The sequence below is a fragment of the Lonchura striata genome, chromosome 11 (assembly GCF_050655825.1).
Source record: "Lonchura striata isolate lonStrDom1 chromosome 11, ASM5065582v1, whole genome shotgun sequence".
Taxonomy (NCBI): domain Eukaryota; kingdom Metazoa; phylum Chordata; class Aves; order Passeriformes; family Estrildidae; genus Lonchura; species Lonchura striata.
In genome coordinates this window covers 11,860,534-11,880,392 of record NC_140713.1, presented here as the reverse complement: position 1 = coordinate 11,880,392, position 19,859 = coordinate 11,860,534, and the positions used below count along the sequence as shown (strand labels likewise).

At 38.9% G+C, this 19,859-nt stretch overlaps 1 protein-coding gene across 14 annotated transcripts in view; it reads right to left on the bottom strand.

Moving 5' to 3' along the window:
- The window catches only part of PHKB (phosphorylase kinase regulatory subunit beta), a 70,069-nt gene that overhangs the window by 16,963 nt on the left and 33,247 nt on the right, over window positions 1–19,859 (bottom strand). For all 14 annotated transcript variants that reach the window (XM_077786319.2, XM_077786320.2, XM_085589554.1 and 11 more), the window contains 10 exons: window positions 19,274–19,432; window positions 15,400–15,494; window positions 8,363–8,418; window positions 8,104–8,197; window positions 4,467–4,550; window positions 4,174–4,278; window positions 3,269–3,351; window positions 3,098–3,188; window positions 701–762; window positions 450–612 (listed from right to left, as the gene is read on the bottom strand). In XM_077786319.2, the coding sequence (XP_077642445.1) occupies window positions 450–612; window positions 701–762; window positions 3,098–3,188; window positions 3,269–3,351; window positions 4,174–4,278; window positions 4,467–4,550; window positions 8,104–8,197; window positions 8,363–8,418; window positions 15,400–15,494; window positions 19,274–19,432 (992 nt within the window). The remainder of the gene's footprint in view (window positions 1–449; window positions 613–700; window positions 763–3,097; window positions 3,189–3,268; window positions 3,352–4,173; window positions 4,279–4,466; window positions 4,551–8,103; window positions 8,198–8,362; window positions 8,419–15,399; window positions 15,495–19,273; window positions 19,433–19,859) is intronic.

Below are 19,859 nucleotides of genomic sequence, written 5' to 3'. Positions count from 1 at the left end.
ATATAGAACAGTTACTGGTAGTTTTCCTCTAGCTAGAGGAAAAGTGGCAGATTGGAACTATCCCTTGAGGCCATCAAGAACTTCCCAGTCCATCCAAGTGAATACCCACTGCTCAAGTCTGTTGACTTGCAGTTTGTCAATAAAATATCTGTTCTTAGGACACCTGCAAATGGATCCCTCTCAGATGGTCACTTGGCACCAAGGATGATTGGGGCAGCTGGGAGAACTGAGAGCCAACAGTTACACATGAAGGGCCAGGAAGCTCTGTGATAAGATAGAGAGGAGGATTCCCTGAGTAGGGAGAGGAATATCAGGTATTTCTTGTTATTAGCTGTGTCCCAACACTGATCATGCTGATCTAAGTGGGCTGCTGGTAAAAAGAGTATCAGCACAGAATTTCTTATTTCATGAGAATGAAGTTACACTGTACTTTTATCAAGTTTCCTTACATTAAGTTTCTGCAGGATCTCATATGTTGACTTGTTTTTCCAGTCATTAATATTTACATCTGGTTGCTGCTCAAGTTCAGAAGCATTGGGAGTACTAGATTGTCTCTTGACTTTTGAATGTTTTGGAAGATCCAGCTCCTCCAAACTCTTAAATACAGGAGCCCTGAAAAATAAGTATTTAATTTCTTCATGGTTCAGAAAATATTCTAATAATCACATAATTCATCACTACTATTTACACATAGCCTTACTCTTCCGTTTCAGTGATGCTTAGGAAGTCCAGTTGTTCAACAACTGCTCCAGATATTAATGTCTGCAATGAAAAATTTAAAACAAATTTTAAAATATGTACGTAACTATATAGCTGTCTTTTAATCTCAGTATGTTGCCATACATACTGGTGGTTTCCACTGAGAAAGTAGTTTGTTTATCTACAGTTCCAAACACTTTACACTTCCAGAGTATTTGTGCTCTTTCATTAGGAAAAAGACAGCTTAAGGCAGCAGGAGTCTCTTGGGGCTGCTGTCTCTTTTTTGCTCTGTTCCATTGTTCTTTTGCCCTGTCCAGCTTCATCAAGCACTGCCCACCCTCCAAAGGCAGGGCTGATGAAAACACTTGAGACTGAAGATTTGCATTCCTCAGAGTCCTGCACAGTCCCCATGTTCTGGATCCAAATGCTCATTATTCCAGGGATGGCTGAAGGCCAGGAAGTTTTCCTGTCAGCCTCACTGATGTTTCAGGCAAACACTACAAAGAGCATTGCCACTCTGTATTCATTCCCTAATCCAAGCATGCCTGACCTAAGTTTGCACATCAAATGCAGCTTACCAATACTTGCATCTCAAAATATTACATAGCTGAAATTCAGTGCAGCATTTATCTGATGTAGACATTACAATTCATTCACTCAGAATTTATAGGAATTCCCCATTTACCTACTGCAAGAGGAGATGTATTGTACTACAGCATTTTTAAGACTGCTTTTGATGGTCCTCATTAGCTAAATAAAACTGAGTGTGTTTCGTGGACTTTTATATTCCATTTTCATTGTACATGAGTTGCAGTAAAACATTGATCTGTTACACTCTGAGATGACAGAATATAAAAACTCTGCTTTGCTTTTTATTACTGGTGCCATTCATTCTTTGCCTTGCACATCTGCTTGAACATATGATGACAATGAAGGTGAAAATAAGAAAAGAGCTACAAAACTTCTGAGCACACAAATTTTTAAATTAAATCAGATTTGGTATATTTTACATCAAAAAAAAGAGCCTTCACCCAATTAGAGATCCACATTCTCTCTTAGGCATGTTTAACATGTGCACCTAAATGAAGCAGCTGAATGCAACTGACAAAGATCAATATATATTTTGTTTGAATAAATGAATTATTCAAGAAAACACCAGGAACTAGACATGTCCCTTGTTTTTTTCCCAAATCCTCCCCTATAATGAAACAAAACTGGTAATAAAATGTGCCAACTGTGCAGTGAGACAGAGATTCCAACTCAGCTGCTGGAGCAGGCACAGGGTGTCCCAGCAGGAAAGGCACCCACCAACATCTCCACTGGCCTTCAAGTCAGACAAACATTTCTTTGTAGTCTTCCCATGTGCTCTTTTTAATGGCTAACAAGTAAAGTAGTGACTATCACCATCTTAAACCCTTTAAAACAAGTCCTTACTTTTTATATTAGAAAAAGAATCTTTCCAGAAGGTTGAATAAGGACACAGGTAGACAGAGAAATTTCTTGTCTGATGAATCTTTCTTGCAAGGCAAGAAAGTAATTTCAGTTAAATTAAGAAAAAAAAAAAAAAAAAACCACCAAAAAGCCAAAAAAACAACAAACAAACCAAACCACAATGACAACAACCCTGTAGCCAAATGAAAGGTTTTCCATGGGCAGTAATGGCTTTTGCTCTGGGAAGAGTCAGTGGTACCAGGAAAGACTACATGACCTACGTGTGAGCAGGAGAAATACATAAACACTTAACGATTCCAAGGATATCTTAAACTATCACAGCTAGAAGCATTTCTTTTCCTGACCCAGCTCTTCTACAAATTAATGATCATCTAGGGAACAAGAAGTCATTAGTCTGTCTTTAGTCTTCTCTCTTATAAAAAAAGAATAGTTCAACAGGTGTAAACTAAGATTAACTACCACATAGGAGTATGTAAAATCAGCACCTGCCTTGGTAATTTTCACATTTTCATGAAAAATGTTCGTGCTTTAAGATTCATTCAAACAGTAAAGATCTTAGTTCTTGTAAGAATTTTAATATATGTGAAGCACCTTTTTTCCCCCTCTGTGATTACCTAATCAAAAGAAATCCCTCAGCGCTTGACACCACGGCTTTATCCTTTGGTAGTAATTTCACAAGATTGTCTAACAAAAAAGACCACTTTCCCTTCTGAAAATCCTCTGTGAGGATTATGACTTTCAAAACTCATCAAAAGGAATTAAAATAAACCCATGTTTCAGTTTAAACAAATGGCACCTCTTTTTTGAAAGTACCAAATATTTTGAGTCTTGACTCCTTACTTTTATGAAATTAAATAAAATCAGAAGTCACATAAACCCCAAAAGTGGTAAGAATACATGTACCAGTACGAGGAGGTAAGAACACCAGTCAGGAGCAACACCTTACCTGTACTCTGTCAACACGAACCTTCACTCCTCCAACAAGACCCTTTCTAAAGGCTGCCAGCATATCTAATATGGGGCTGAATCTGCTCCCTCTGAAATATGAAACAGAACTCCATTAATCTTGCACTCAGGTAAACCCCACTATGCAAAACCTGCTTTTCTCTCTCCCTACCTGATGTTGTCTTCCCGGATCAGCACAACGAACAGGGGCCGGCCGTGCATTTTCCAGTACTGCTTAATGAACTGCAGGGCGTTCTGGGCAAGAGGAACACCAGTCACAAAACATCCCAAACACAACAAGCACAGCCTACCACAGCACACAAGTCTCCTGTTCCTGTTCTAGACAGCAGAGCACCTAGACCCCTGAAAACCCCAACAGCTTAAAAACACTTCGGCTACTAAAACACCAACAGATTTCTGCAACAGGCACAAGTTACTCTCAAGCCCTGATATTTCCTAAGAGTTCTGAAAATAGTCCTAAGCAAATGTATGGATCATGGAGCAAAGCATAAAACAGTGTAGCATTCTAAACACAGGCAATGACCTAGAAAATGTGTGTCCAGGGCTTGAATCCCAGCCACTGGGATGGAAGCACCAGGGCCACTTTCTGTGCACTGACATTGATGCTCCAAGCCCAGGGCACATGGTGGGTGGGCTCTGCACTGCTGCCAACCTTACAGGCAAGGAAGAGAGGCAGGTTTTAATATTTGTGCAAAATCAAGTAGTGTTTCCTCCAGGTAAGGCTTTCATATCTTCTGTAAACACCAGTCTTGTTCCTTTTTTTCAGCCAAGAACATTTGTTCTCCCAAAGAAACAAATGATAATTTGCTTGATGCCCTACAGCATTCCCAGTCACTTTGGGGGCAGTTTTTTTGTCACAGAGAGATACTACTAAAACTCGTATTGGGCTGACAGGATATTTGTCTCAATACACTTTTTAGCTGCAAGTTTATGTTTGTATTATAATAATACACACTGTACTGTGTTTCCCTTTCAGTCTTCTGTTTTATCAGAATGCACAGTTTACTCTTCTACAGACTATTTTTGTCAGTTACTCAAATGAAAAGTTACAAATACCTTAATGTCATCAATCAACATCATAACATCCTGAGACATGTAGAAATCACTGAGATCAAAAATGATCGAGTAGCAAACTACAGTCTTCCCTAGTATTCGATAAATCTGTTGAGAGAGAAAACTTCCATTAATCTTTTCTTTAAAACATTCATCAGAACCAAATATAAGGACTTGAAAGTCATTAAATATGCATAAAATAACATTAGATTTCAATTCTAGTTAAAATCACACAGACTAAATATTTATCTGAAATATTTATTAATAATGAGAATATAAACTTTTCTTGTAACAACCTTTGATGTTCCAAGGCATCCTATGGGTCTGTCTGGTCTTCCAGATAATCCCAGTTTCTCATTGACTCCCAAATGGAAGTAAGCCTGTGAGAAAGAATCATGAAAACTGATAAAAACCTAGATACCAGCCTTTCTCATGCTCCTGCCACATCTCACAAAGAAGCCTGTGTACAGTCTGCTTTGATAAGGAAATTATTCAGAAAATGTGGCTGTTAATGCTATTCAGTGTTGGGTTTTCTAAAAAATACTTGTTGTTTCCTATATTGTCTTCTTTTTAACTTCTTGCTGCTATTACTTTTCCATTCTATGTAAGTAAAATATTTATTGGTTTTTCAAATTGCTTATTGAAATAATTTTTAAAGGATCATTTGCATTTATTGACTAGCCAAATTTGCCTTTTGCAATGCTTTTCTAGAGTGGATACAAAAGTAAAAGAGTAATATAGGAACCCTTAAAAGATCTTTGTACCAATATCTAAAATGAATGCATTAGCAACACAAGCAAGAGGGAATTATCTCATTATTCAAAGCTTGATTCTTATTAGAGTTATGTATGCCTATCATTCAGCTGATACATTTTGCAAAAATAATATTCACTTATTACATTGTATGAGTATGAAACTATAGGAAAACAATGAATCAACTAATCTGTGAGCAATACAGTATATATGTATCAGTTATACCTGACTGAAAGATGTCATTTTTCTTTACTTGGCCTGTTTTAGGTAAGGAACCCACCATTACTGCAGAATATTCAGAATTCTGAACATTTTCTTAAGTTCAATCTTTCTTTGTGTTATAGAAAGATAATTCAGAAGCAAATGAAAGCAAACACTTGAACAAACATTACACTCAATGGCTTTCTATTGCTGTCAGCTTGGGGTCTTCCTGATCCTGCCCATGTTTCTGCATTAGTACCAAGAGCTATTTAAAAAAGAAAATAAACAGAATTACCTACATGACCAGTTCATCCAGAATAAGGAACTGTATTCAAGTGGGGAAGGATGGAACCATCAGAACACTGATAGCCTTCAATAACCCATCTGTGCATAACAAAGCCAAACAATGCTGAACTTCTGTTTGTCTAAGTAAGAGAGACTGGAAGAATGGCAGTAGCCAGGGCCTTTTAATACTAAAAGGACCTTCATTTAATACTAAGAGGACCTCCATTTTGCTGGAATGCAGAACATGAAATGCTTTCTTAACAAAAGCAGAACTGCATTAGCATTGTAATATTGTCTGTTTCCTTGAGGACTCTCTAGCTTGAGGCCCCATGTTGACACACAGGCTACTAAAGCAGTTTCCTCCTCTAGTGAGAGTTCTCCATCCTGGTGTTACAATCAAAGCTCAGATGCAGCACCAGGCATAATTCATTCAAGTCCAGCTGCTCCAAGTACCTTTGGGTTTTTTTATTAAAAAGCCCTTCAATTGTGGATTATTAAGCTGCTAATAGCAAGAAATGGCTGTGAAAGCAGACTGGGCTGTTGGGTTGATTTATGAGCATGACCCAAAATGCAGTGGTCTTGCACACCATCTGTTTCTGTGCTCCCTCTCCTCCTCTCAGTCCATGCCCAGGGGTGTTCTGCTCCTCTCCTCTGCTGTACTTCCACTCCAGATGTACTTTTTTTCTTATGTATTACGTGTATTTTGTCCCATTTTATTGTGTATCTCTTCCTTCTCTTTTTTTTTTTCCCTTTCCCCACTGCCCCCACTTTGTGGATATCTTTACCTGACTTCAAGTTCTACTTTCAATCCCCATCCATTTGTTTTACAGCACTTTTTTGGACGCATGCATGTTAATAAGTCTAGAGATTTAAACTGTTATCATGGGCTACTAGAGCAGTTTAAAAGTTTCTGATTAAATTAAATACTCCTTAGAACTGACAGAATCAGAGTAGGAAACATTGAGATCCATCTTTTCCATGGATCTACCTTCCATTCCCCAAAATACATTGATTGTTCCATTGTTGGCTTCCTTCCCCCTCAAAGGATGACAGATACTACCAGGAGCTTTTGTTTGTTTACTTTTTGGTTCATTTTGGTTATTGGCATAAGCTTAAGATCAAACCCAAGTTCTCATAACACCCCAAATACTCTCTTCACAGCTCTGTCAGAGCCTCTATTAGAAGTCCATTAGGAAGAGGTTTTGTACCAGGTGAATTAATATTTTCATGGCACTCCTTTAAAAATTAAGTTTTGATGAGGCAACTGTACTTACCAATCATAAGGATAAAGGAAGTGTCAGAATTGCCAGATGTCTCAACAGCTTTAGAAAAATAAATCCTAACACAGACTTTCATAGATAGGAATTTAATTGATAAAAATAAAACTTAATGAAGGTCTCATCTTTTTGTCTGGGGAACCAAGTAAGTGATAGATGACAGAGAGACAATATATACCTCTATAGTAAAGTTATGGAGTATTCCTTTGTTAAACCAAAGTTTCAGTAGAGAATTTCAGGACAGATACAGACAAAGAACATTTTGGAATATATTATCACAAAAGCTGAGTAAAACTGAACATTTTGGAATATATTATCATGAAAGCTGAGTAAAAATGGGTTCAGAAATGAACAAGGAAGAATGGAAATACGGATTCTTCTCCTCTCTCTGTTTTATTCCTTCTCAAGTGTTAGTGGCAGCCATTATTTGGAGTAAGCATTTTTCTGAATAAGCCACAGCCAGGTTTAGCACATCCTTCATCCTCACAAACTTAAGAAACCCAGAAGATGTTGCTATATTCTCTATTTTTGGGTTTACTTTTTTTCTTGTGTCCTCTAGACTGCTGATACAGATCATGGCATTGGCTATGTGACCTGATTTCTGAAGGAGAGCCCTACACAGTGATCTGTTCTACAGCTGGGACCTCGGGGCTGACAAACAGAATTTGTCACTGCACTGCCCCAGACATTCATCACTCTCTGTGAGACCATTTGCACTACACAGGGTCAGACAGGAGCTTTGTGTCTGATCTACAACCAGGGCTAGCAGGGCCAGCCTAGGCCTGGAAGGATGTGCCTGTCCCTCAGGAGACTCCTTGCCCCAGTAGAAAACAGAGCCTTCAGGGAGGATGAAAGGGGATGCTGAAGATGATCCTTCATCCCAGTAATTTCTAACTGTGGCATGTTAAATGAGCACAGCTAAAGAGGTAAACCAAAAAGGATTGCAAACCCAAAACCTCCTGGATATAGTCAATCCAAGGGAAAACAGTGACAGAGATGTGGATATTGCCTGTTACAGAGGCTGCACTATGAAATCCTATGATGGTTTATGCCTACTGCCTTAATCAATTTCTTTGACTATTGCTCATGTGCTTGTTTATCCATCAAGATTTATTCAGTTTACCAAGCTACTAATGCTATTAAAATTTTATTATTCATTCATTATACTTTGAAAGTGGCTCAGGCAATAAGGCTAATCAGATAATACAGAACATGTGGGCTCCTACATTGCCCTGAAAGCTGCAGACATCTGTAACTTCCAGTGCCAGCACACCTTGCAACTGCATTAGGAGGACAAAAATATGTAGATAACAGCTTGGGGCTGTTAGATACAAGACTAATAGCTTGATATAAATCATTGTTTTTTACAAAAGAAATATACAGATGGATAAATAATTTTAAATGCAGAATTCCTTACTTTGACAAGTTCTTTCTGAGCCCATATCTGAATTGGTTCCACCTGCTGGGGGGTCTGAGTTTGGATTCCATATGTGTTCAGAAAAACTTGCAGGCTACAAATGAAATACAGATACATGTAATGACAAATCACAGAATAGTGTTAATAATTCTCTTGGCAGCAGATGAATACAAGTAGCAGCATTTTATTCTACACCATTTCAGATACATTGTTCAACCCTTCCTTAATTCATAGGTACTCGACAGAAGTAAATACATACCGCTGGCTTTCTGCTATCAGGGCCACATGTACCACCAAATCATTTTCTAAAGGACCCTGCAAAATAATGACAAAATCATTACTGGCATTGCTACCTAAAGATTTTATTCACTATAGCATGACCAAGGACAATGGTTATTCAAACAATCCACAACTATGACAGCACTGTCTGCATTACTTTTTCTTATGGTGTGAGCAAATTGAAAGATTTATAAATCCTATGACTACAGGAAGCTTGTCCTACCAATAATACTCTGCAAGAGACATTTTGGAGACTTAGTAATAAACAGATTTCTGGTAACCATTACACTGTTTGGATTAATTTGGGGGGTTCTTTAATTAAGAAGAACTACATAGGGAAAACATTTTATTTTGTACAAAAATTTAGAATTTATCCAATCAATATATCACCTATATACCTGATATAACCTAATGTTTTGATACATATTTTTGTAAAGAGTGAAATTATTCAGCTTTTTGGGTAAACAATAAAATTCACTTAGAAGTAATGGCCTGATGATTTCAAATCTTTACTCTGAAAAATTGTCATCACACAACTCTCTAGTGACATGAAAGACATACTACATTTTACTGGAGACAGCTGCATTTCCTTGCACTGTTTATTACACAGACATTTCATGCTTGAAATAAATACCAGTATTTTACATCAGGAAACCATGCAAATAGGCATGAATTCAACATGTTGAGTGAAATCATTGACTTGACTCCCTGGGTCTCAATCTGGCAATTCACCTTTGCTACATCTGGCAGAATGAGCTATGAACAACCCTCAAGTCCTTGTTCACTCTGGCATTCACTGACTGTAAAATAACACAACTAAGAGCAGCTCACATTTTCATTGACAAAATGCTTTTGTCTGCTTTTGTCTAGAAACTACCAGAACATGAATGACAGAGTTAAACACATCTTCTATCGATTGTATAAAAGGACAGCACTTTTTGTGATGATAGAAGGATAGACATTGATTTAGAATGAGAAGTTCAGAGGGAACGCTTGCTTGCTCAGGCAGCTGTGAGCTGTGAGCCTTCCTATCAATAAAGATCTTAGGGATTTGCAGAAGAAATTCTTGGTAACTTTTTCCCCGAATTCTCTCAGCACTACATTTGCACTAAAAATTTTGGACTTTTTGCCACATAAAATAAGTTTCTGATGAAAGTATGTGTACAAAGAAACTAGATTAAACAGTCAGAAGTTCAAGTGACATTAGATTTCCCTGCTCAGAATAAGATCATTGTGCTATCACTTGTATTTATACAAAAAGTAGGAAAACTCAACCCAAAACTCAGCCATAATCATTGTGTATAAAACAAAAAGCAAAAGCTCCCCCACCCCCCTCCAAATCTGAAAATGAGAGAGCCCTTCCAAGACTAATGATTTGTAGACAGCCTGTGATCTATCCTGGGCAGTGGTCTTGGAGTTAAGACTCAGTTGTTACCCTCTCAATGAAGAACTGAGCAGGACTGTGTGACCATAGCCTGTAAATTGTACACAACCCATGAATTCTGCCTCTCACACACAGCCAAGGACAGGATTCATTTACAGCAGCCAATAAATGGTGGTTCCAACACAGGCCAGAACTACATAAATGCAGGTACAGCACACCTGGCACAACACAAAATCTGTGTGAAAAACTACTAGACCTTCCGAAGTATTGTGGAAAAAATGTATCATTGCACTACAACTACAGGGTTGCTGCAACATTACACAGAAAGTTACTCTTACTGTCATTTGACATGTCACAGCCTGGAGGATAACAATTAATGACCTCAAAAAAAGGAAGTCACCCTTTCCAGTGATGATTGTACTATATACGGTTTGATGTATATTTTAAAAAAAGAGGTATGGAAAAGCATTAAACTGCTAAATATTTCACTAAATAAATCTTGTTAAAAATTCTATTGTAACGTCTTGGGTTTCTCATTTGTCTAACAAGGCCAGCTCAGGTATTGTTCCCACAACATCCATCACTGTCTCCCCAAGACACCAGAACAGCCCCCCTGCCCAGGCTCCCCCTCCTGCCTTGTGTTGCCACCTTGGATCCTTGGCAGAAGGGTTGGTTTCAGCTGCATTCTGCATGCTGTGCAGATGATAAATATACTTCAGAAGAACAAGATAAAAGACTGATTAGTTGTTCTTCCTCTCCAAAAATGAGACTAAAAAAAAAAAATCCCAGCTTTTAACAAGGTTATAAACTGCTGGAGGTAGGATAAAGGGAAAAATCCCTGACTCCATCCCTGGCACAAGCAGAGAAAGCAGCTCAGCATCAGCCTCTCACTGCACAGATGTTATCACTGTGCCTTTCTGCTTACACTGCCAGGAAACCTCAGAACTCTGAAAAAAACCCATTCATAGAGCATGGGAGAAAGGGGCAGAGGACTGGAGAGCCCTGATGGAAATGGCACCCACTGGGCTTCCCGAGCACACTGAGCCAGAGAGGGAAATGGGAACAGCTCACAACAGGACAGACTGCACTGCACCCCCATGACCCCTGGCTGCTCCTGAGCCACAAGATACTGTCCCAGGGCTGCCTGGCAGCACTGACCCCTGCTGACCACCCTGTGCCCACTGGCACTGAGCTCCTGGCAGCATTGACCCCTGCTGACCACCCTGTGCCCACTGGCACTGAGCTCCTGGCAGCACTGACCACTGCTGACCACCCTGTGCCCACTGGCACTGAGCTCCTGGCAGCATTGACCACTGCTGACCACCCTGTGCCCACTGGCACTGAGCTCCTGGCAGCGCTGACCACTGCTGACCACCCTGTGCCCACTGGCACTGAGCTCCTGGCAGCGCTGACCACTGCTGACCACCCTGTGCGCACTGGCACTGAGCTCCTGGCAGTGCTGACCACTGCTGACCACCCTGTGCCCACTGGCACTGAGCTCCTGGCAGCGCTGACCACTGCTGACCACCCTGTGCCCACAGACACACCAGCCCCCTGAAATCAAACACAGCACACATATGTGCCTCAAATTCCAGAACAGCATTTGGCAGGTGTAGAACTGTGTTAAACTGTAGTAGACAATTGTATTAAATGGAATGAAAGCAAGAACATGTTTACAATTAACATGACAAAACAAATCATCCAATATGGCTCCATCCAAATTAGATGTTCTAATCCTAGACATAAAAATCTTAAAATATCTCAGTCTATCTACAAGTAATAATTTTAGTTCCTTCTTCACGTTATCTATTTTCCTGAATAAATAAAAAAAAGAAGCAGTCTATTATTTTGACTATTCCCAATTCTCTTCATCAATAGGCTTTACTCTTAATTCCCAGTACTTGAAATGAAATTTTTTTCAAATTATTATTAACTCTGCACAGCAAAACATTAGAAGAATACAGTCATCACATGCAGAGAATCCAGGTAATTAATTGTAACTCTAAACACATATTTCAACTTAACTCAGAACATAAAATAATCCTCCTCTGGCAATTTAGTCAGATTATGATTTTTTTTTGTTAAAGATTAAATTAAACATAAGACAGCAATAAATCAGCTTTCACATGTGTGAGTAAAATACAAAACAACTCCAGAAAACCTCCACCCTACCTCACTTCCCAAATGTTATTGTCACCATGCAGGCCCTCTTCTACACTACATCCTTCCAAAACAGAATGCAACAACCCAAACAGAGTTAGAATCTCTCCTGAATCTGGAGGCAGTAAAGAGGAGTCACAAAAGAAGCTCTTCTAAGGACTCCAGTTCCAAAGAGTCACCCTGAACCAGAATTCCCTGCAGTATCTCCTTTCAAAGTAAAGACAGCATGGATGATTCCTTTCTTTTGAACTCCTGAATGGAGTCTACACTGACCATTGGGATTGCAGAGCAGAGGAGGAAGAACCCTTCTGGCTGCTGCTGGACTTCAGTGTGCTCTAGAACACAGACTGAGCCCAGCAAACACAGCCCTGCTCCAGCACCACACTGGCACTTCCCCAAGAAAGAACATATGGACACAGCCTCCTCAAAGTGGAAAACAACAGGTTGTGACATTGAATTAGGTGAAAAAACACTTCCTTCAAACTATAAACAGACAAAATTGTACTAGTAGCTATTATGTTTTTACTGTACTGCTCATTTGATACCTCAGTTTTCTACAAGCAATGAGACTGTCTTTGATCTGATTTTCTGATGCACTCCCAGCTGTAATTATACATAGTTACATATACAGTTTTCATACCACTTTCACCTTTGGAGGTCTGTATTACCTTACTTTCCTTTACCTAACTGATGCTTTACCATAATTGATTTACCTTTACCATTGACGCTTCTAAGCTGTAAAACTAAGGTTGGAATATTTGAAATACTTTCTATTGCTTGCTGAAATCTACACTATTATGTGGGTATCAGATATGTTTTTGTAGTGGCACCAAAGCCACAAATATATTAAACTAATCACATTTTTCAGTGGTATGTGTTTAGAGTTTATAATCAATGCAACCACAAAATGAAAACATGCCTACATGGAAAACACATTTCTTGAAGAAATATTTACTTAGCACAGAGCTTCAAATAAAAATTTAAAAAGCCTTCTTTTTGGTACATCTCCTTTCAAAACACAGTATCACAACAAAATTTATATACACAGGCCTCTGAAATGTTTACATATCCTTGTTTATTGCTTACAGGAATAAAATTTAATACAAATGGAAATAGTTTTCTGTTCAATTTAATAAAGAGAAGACATCATTAAAGAGAAGAAACTACTTTTGATTTCTAAAGACATCATTAAGATGTGCTGTGTTCTCATTTTGTATGGTATTTTTAGTCATTTTTCCTGCACTTTAAGGCAAATACTGATAGTGATTTTGCATAAATTAGTTCAATTAGATAAAATGGCATTATCAAATATTCAGACAAACTGGTTAAGTAAAACCAAAACGTGGATTAAAAAAGCCAAACTCAAGATTCTTGTCTGGAACTTGAAGACCTTTGCTGGTACAGCTCTCCTGAGTCATGTCTGAGCATCTTTAACCTTCTCTTAACAATGACCCATTTGACATCTGCATGAAGGAACATTTTGTCCTGATACTGTAGCAGTAAAACCACCCAAAATACTGCAGCAGCTGTTTCAGTACAAACAATCCCAAAGAAATCCCAGAAGCACTTGGTGACCTTACAGGGACATGAGCCCTTCTGGTCACATTTCTACATTGCTGCTCAGAGGCTGCAATGCCAAAGCCTGATGCCAGACTCCATTTCCCACTAGTTCAGAAGGGCATCCCTTCCTTTTAACCCACACTGGGTACCACATCTTGGATAGTTTTGGCATTTACATATCAAAGAAACACATGCACAGTCATCTGTGGCAAAGGAGTATCACCACTGGGAAGAGCAGAGCTATAAGGAGACCTAGGCATGTCCAGAATTTCCTTCCTTCTTCATGCCCTGTCTGAAGATGAAGTAAAATATCAAAATGCAGCTGTTATTCTCAACACATTCAACACTGTTGACTTTTAAAGTTCCTACTGCATTGCTGAATTTTACTGGGTAGCTGCATTTTACTAACTTCTTCAGTGACTCACTAAGTGGCCCTTAATGTCTAAGTCGTGAGAAAATGAATTATCATTGCATTATTTTTTATTGCTTTTGGGAAGCTCTCGGAGCAGAGGCTATTTCTCTCTGAAGATCTGGAAACTGCCTATCACATACTGGGTACCCCAAATAGTAGTAAAAATGCTTTTCTACTAAGATACTTCCTGATGAGTCGTAGAGTGCCTTTAGAACAAAGCCTCATCATCTTCCAAGTGCTCAGCTGTGGCATATTAAAACTGACTCGTTTGAAGAACCAAAGCAAGAGGATTCAGATGGGCTGCAGCAACTCTGACTCAACACAGGCCCCTCTTGAGGGCACCCCAAAAGGGCCAGCAGCTCCCAGGGTCTGTCACATTCATAATCCAATGATGTAAAACAAAGAAACCAGAACAAATGACATCACTGAACTTTCATTATCTCATAGGAACATGGCAAGTGCTGCACTGTGGGCAATGAAAGTCTCATTAGGAATGAACCAACAGCCAGGCACATGGATTACCTTGGTAACAGGAAATAGGAGCAAACTGAGGGGATATGCAGCATTTGGATAGAACAAGCAAAACGTACTTCAGTTCTGAACTTGGAGTGAATCTTAAGGTAAATACTTCATCTCTTATGCTTCAGTAACAAATTAACAATGCTGAACAAGGAACTTCTCAAATACATGCCTCACACAAGAAATAAAAAGGCTGAAACACATCTTTGAGCTACACATTTCCATACACACAGTTCTTACCTCTTTAATTAAAGGAGTTCCCTACATACAGACATGTACATATCTTGCTGTCCCATCCACTACAGATTTGAATTACTATGTTTCAAGCATTCCCCATACCCAGTCACTCATTCCTACTGAGCATTTAATCCAAATACAGGAGCACATGGAATCACAGAATCATTAAAGGGCCTTTACAGTTATCAAGTCCAATCACTGAGCCAGCACTCCTAAACCCACACTGAACCCTGTCCCTAAATGCCACATCTGCACATCTTTTAAACACCTTCAGGGGTGGTGTATAAACCATACAAAAAAAAAAAACAACCCAGCAAAACAAACAAAACCAAAAAAAAAAAAACCTCATTCTTGTAGCTCTTAGGAGCAATAAATACAAAAATATACAAACATATTGCAGTTGAATGGAATATAAACATATTGCAATGGAATAAGAAAAGCAGGTTCAATCTTGCCTTCCTGACATAACTTAAAAATTCAAGACACATACCTGTTTATTAGCAGTTATTTATATTTACATTTTATCTGCCATTTTGACTGCATCACCTAATTTGAAGGCAAATGTGCATTACTTCTTCAAAACTGAAGATAAAGTTTCCTTTAAAGAGCCATCCTCCATCAATTCAGAAAATGTACACACATTGAATATTTTCCTTGCACTTTAGCTGCAAGATTAGAGGACCATACACAGCACTTAGATGACAACTTTTCAATAAAAATATAGCAATACTAAGCTAATGCTTACCTGGTTTGAGAACCTCATGCTGACGTTGCGCTGGTCCTGGGGAGGTACGTACCGGCCAATAGGGTCGAGATCTTTAGGACTCACTAATTTATCAGCTGAAAAAAATGAGAATAGAAATATAGAATGACTTGAGCACTTTCTGCAGGTTTTTGTGAAGAAGCCATGTCAACTTTTGTGTTGTAGTTGGTTCTGCTTTGTTTTAGATCAATGACTTATAAAAGCATATTCTGAAAAACTCAGAATTCTATTAATTTTAAAATGAATGACTCAAGCTTTGTTCTTGCTACAGCTAATTACAGCACTGTAGCATAAAAACCCAAGCCTTTATTTGCTCACAAAGATATGTTAATAGATTATATGCAGACAAAAGACTCCACAACACAAGTCACTTAAAAAGCCCTTAATCCATAACCATGGAACAAACATTCATAAGCCATTCAAGAGCTTTAACTATAAACTCAATGACCAGCAAAAATTCTTTAGCTTTGCAGAAAAACAGACAGTCTCTATCTCAAGGTAATCACATGACTGGAATCCTGGAAAGAGCAAGAGATATCAAAGGTACCTCTCAATAGGGTAATTCAGGAAGAAATTGTGAAAAAACCTAATTAAAAATATTTGAAATCTAGCAGTTTCTACATGGAGTTTTTTTACATGGGCAGGAAAAACCCCACCAAACCCAAACCCCCAGTATTTTCACCTTCTCCTGAAAAAGCACTCCAATAAAAATACACTATTAAAAACTTTCAACAAATTCCTTGAATAGAGGTTTATAATCTAGTATGAGCTATTATACCTTTAAAATAAGCTTTCTCCTGCCAAAATTGTATTTTGACAGGAAACTGTCCAAACTCAATCTAATTTCTAACACAGAGTAAGTCACAATACATTTTCATTTCTTCTATCTCAAAGTCAACAATTTTGTAGCTATTCTTAAGAGCCCCAACAGAAGGGAATAAGGTATTAATTTAAACCAGAAGTGACTCATGGCTGCACAAATCTCTGAGAGAAAACCAACACTGCCTTGATCAGAATGTGTCTGAGCACTACACCATGGAATAAATGAAGGCAGCAGCTTACAACTCAAAATCTGCCCTGCCTGGAGGTTGCCTGGGCTAGGCCAGCTCAGAGTGATGGGGCAGTGGGGAGCAAACCCTGGGCAGCACTGAGGGGCCCTGGCTGGGCAGGACAGGGAAGCCCTGCTGGAGCCTTCTGCTGCAGAGAGCTCTGGATGCTGGTCCTCAGCTCCTGCTGGCAGCAGGCAGCCTGGCTGCAGCCAGGAAAGGAGCCTGCTCCTGGCTCCTGGCTCTGCACTGCTCCTGCAGGGCCACCTTCCATGGACACGAAGCTGAGCAGAGCCAGATGACAAAAGATCACCATGGACAGCTGATGAACAGACTGACATGAGTTACCAAAGCAGATCTGAGCAAAGCACTCATCTAAGCTCCAGTCCACACTGAATTCTTATGCTAGCTAAAACAATGGAAGCTACTTGAATTATGTGTAGTGCTAATGAAATAAAATGAATTAACCAAATGATTTCAAGATCAATGGGCTCTTCCTCATAGTCTCAAAAATAAGAGAGGTTTCCAGAATGTGTGTTCTATTCCCACTGGTTTTAACACTGATTCACATTGCTCAGTAATTAAAATATATGGTAGGAATAATTTAATATTTAAAAGAACTGTATCAATAGACTAATATGAAACTTAAGCTAACTGCTAGTGAATATTCATCACCATTATCAAAAATACAAATGTATTGGACTGCAAAAGCAGATTCCTTTGTTAGCTCCCTATCTGCATCAGCAGCAACTGACAAGATTTAATCCATTTGATCTATAGAAATATTGCTAAAATTAGTTCTAGGCAGCACTGAATCCATAGAACAAGATACAAGAATTCTAAAGAAAAACAAAGGAAAGTGAGCTACTAAACAAAAGACTGAGTGAATTTTCAGTTGCATGAAACAGCTGAATACCTGGGACTCCTTTCCCTTGCTCCAAAATGGGGACCCTAACATAAAGGTTTTACAAGCCTCCTCATCCAAAGCAAGAAGGAAATTCTGAAAAACAGCATCACCACCTGCAAAACACATGCTCTTTTCCTTCACAAACATTTTTTTCAGCTGCATAAATGTGCCCTCCAACAGGCACTTTCACTGCCTCTGTTACTTAGCATTTGTAAGCAGGATCAAAATTTTGACTTCCGTATTTCTGTTTGCCCCTCTGTGGGAGGGTAAGAATTGACTCAGGTTCATGTTGCTGCATTTAGAAATATTTGGGCCTCAAGAGGCAGAGCCCAGGCCCAGAGACAGCGGCAGGGGCTACACAGCAGGAGCAAGGAGGCTGAACAAACACAAATTAATTGATACCCTGGAGGCCACACAATGATTTCTGAATGGATAATGAAATGGGAAACCAATACCTTCCCAGATATCAAAGTATTTGGACCCAGGCTTCCACTTAATTAGCAACCTCCAGCAAGCAAAGTAAGACACACAAATGCTTTCACCAAGGACAAGATTATTATTCAGGTAGGTTTTCACCAGTAAGGAGCAGAATCGAATGCACCAACTCTAAATTAGTAGGAATAAATGGAGTTCCTGATATAACAATCTCTGATGAATACATTGCTGTAAGATCTCCAAACCCTGTTTGCAAGGACTACAAGAGAAGCAGGAAAAAATTACTAAATTTTGAATATTTTGAAAAAAAATTTAAAAATATGTAAAATAAAAAAGCAGTGTGTAAGAATGTTCAGCAAAGAACTGAAACACAAGAATGTTTATGTTACACAAACAACAGCTAGCAAACTATAAATATAACTTATTTAACCAGCATTCTGCCGGTACAGAAACACACAAATATCAGTACGAGATCAATACTAGCAGAACTACTACAGCAACCTACACACACACACTGGAGGATTACTTGGCTAATATTCTTGTAAGAAAAATTATTTTTTTAATTAATAGTGAGATTGCTTGCATTTACTTTGAAGTGTTGGCTGAAAGAGGAATTTTGCAAGGAATACAGCAAAACCAAACAGGTGGAGACAGACTCTGTCCCTCTATACCTAAAGATACATCCACTGTTCTTGCCAACTGCTGAATTTTTTAACTCCTCTTCAATTTTTCTCATTTTTATTACCAACAGCCTGATTCCTTTCTGTGTTAACAGAAAAATGGTTTCCAAAACTCCATCTACTGATTACTAGGTAACTGCTGATCATGTTAAAATAAAGTAATATATCTTTCTCCTGAAAAAAATACTAAAGAAAAAACCCAGCTGTGAAGATTTTTCTGGATTAACCATTCTTTTTCCATTAGTCTATAAAATCATTCCAAGTGAGACTGAGAGTTTGTTTGTTACTGAAATTCACCATAACAACCTTCAATGGTCAAACTTTGACATGCACATTCAATTGCTCATACAATTGAAAAAGGGTAAAAATAACAGTAGTTGCGATTGCAACTATTCAAAGTTTTACCTTGTCTTGCTTAAGTAGTCAATAATTTGAATTAAATGTTATATATAATTTACAAACATCACTGTACAGGTGAAGCTGATATAGTTAACCCAGAAAGTATCACATTAATATATTCTGTCATGAATAAATGGAAATTAGAAGGAAAACCAGAAAAAAAAATTTGTCATCGCGTTTAGATTTTCAGTACTCTATGAAATATTCCACTAAGCTTTATAGTATGCAGCATAAAAAGAAAAAGACTGCAAAGCAATTTTTGTCTGTCACAATGTACCAGAGCAGAGGACGCACAGGCCCCTCAAGGCCCATTCCAAACTCAAGGCAATGCTGGTTTGGATTCAGGAGGAACACGGTCAGGACAGAAGCTGCAGGGGCCCAGCTCTCACCCAGCAGCTTGGCAATGATGTACATGGCCTGGCCCCACAGGAACAGCTTCCCATCCCGCCCGTTGTTACTGGGGAACCGCCGCTGGCTGCCCGGGCTCCTCTTCTCCAGCTCCACAAAGTCAGCAGGCACGTAGTAATACTTGGGGACAACAGGGCAGCCTGGGGACAGCAAGCACAGCCAGAGAGTAAGTATCACTGCCCTCACTTGATTGGAGTGTCCTAATAAAGCTGAAGTGGATCCAGACCAGGAAATACTGCACCCCAGTAACATTCTGAACAGAGACTGCCGTTCGTTGTTATCTCAGTGCCAGGGCAGTGTTAAACTATTTTGTATTTCAGCAGACATTTCCTCAGAATTTCTTCCCAGAACAGGTATGTTGTCTGTGCAGCACCTTCTGTGCACACTAAAAATAACAGTAGTCACCTGGAGGAAAATACAGTTCAGTTAAGAAGCCTTAACCAAAAGCCATGAAAGTTGGGCCCCAGAGGGTGTGGTGCCCCCCAGTTAACACAGGCTCAATATCAGACAACTCTTTCTAACTAAAATTCCTCCTCAAAAAGAGTCAACTTGGTTTTGGATAATTTT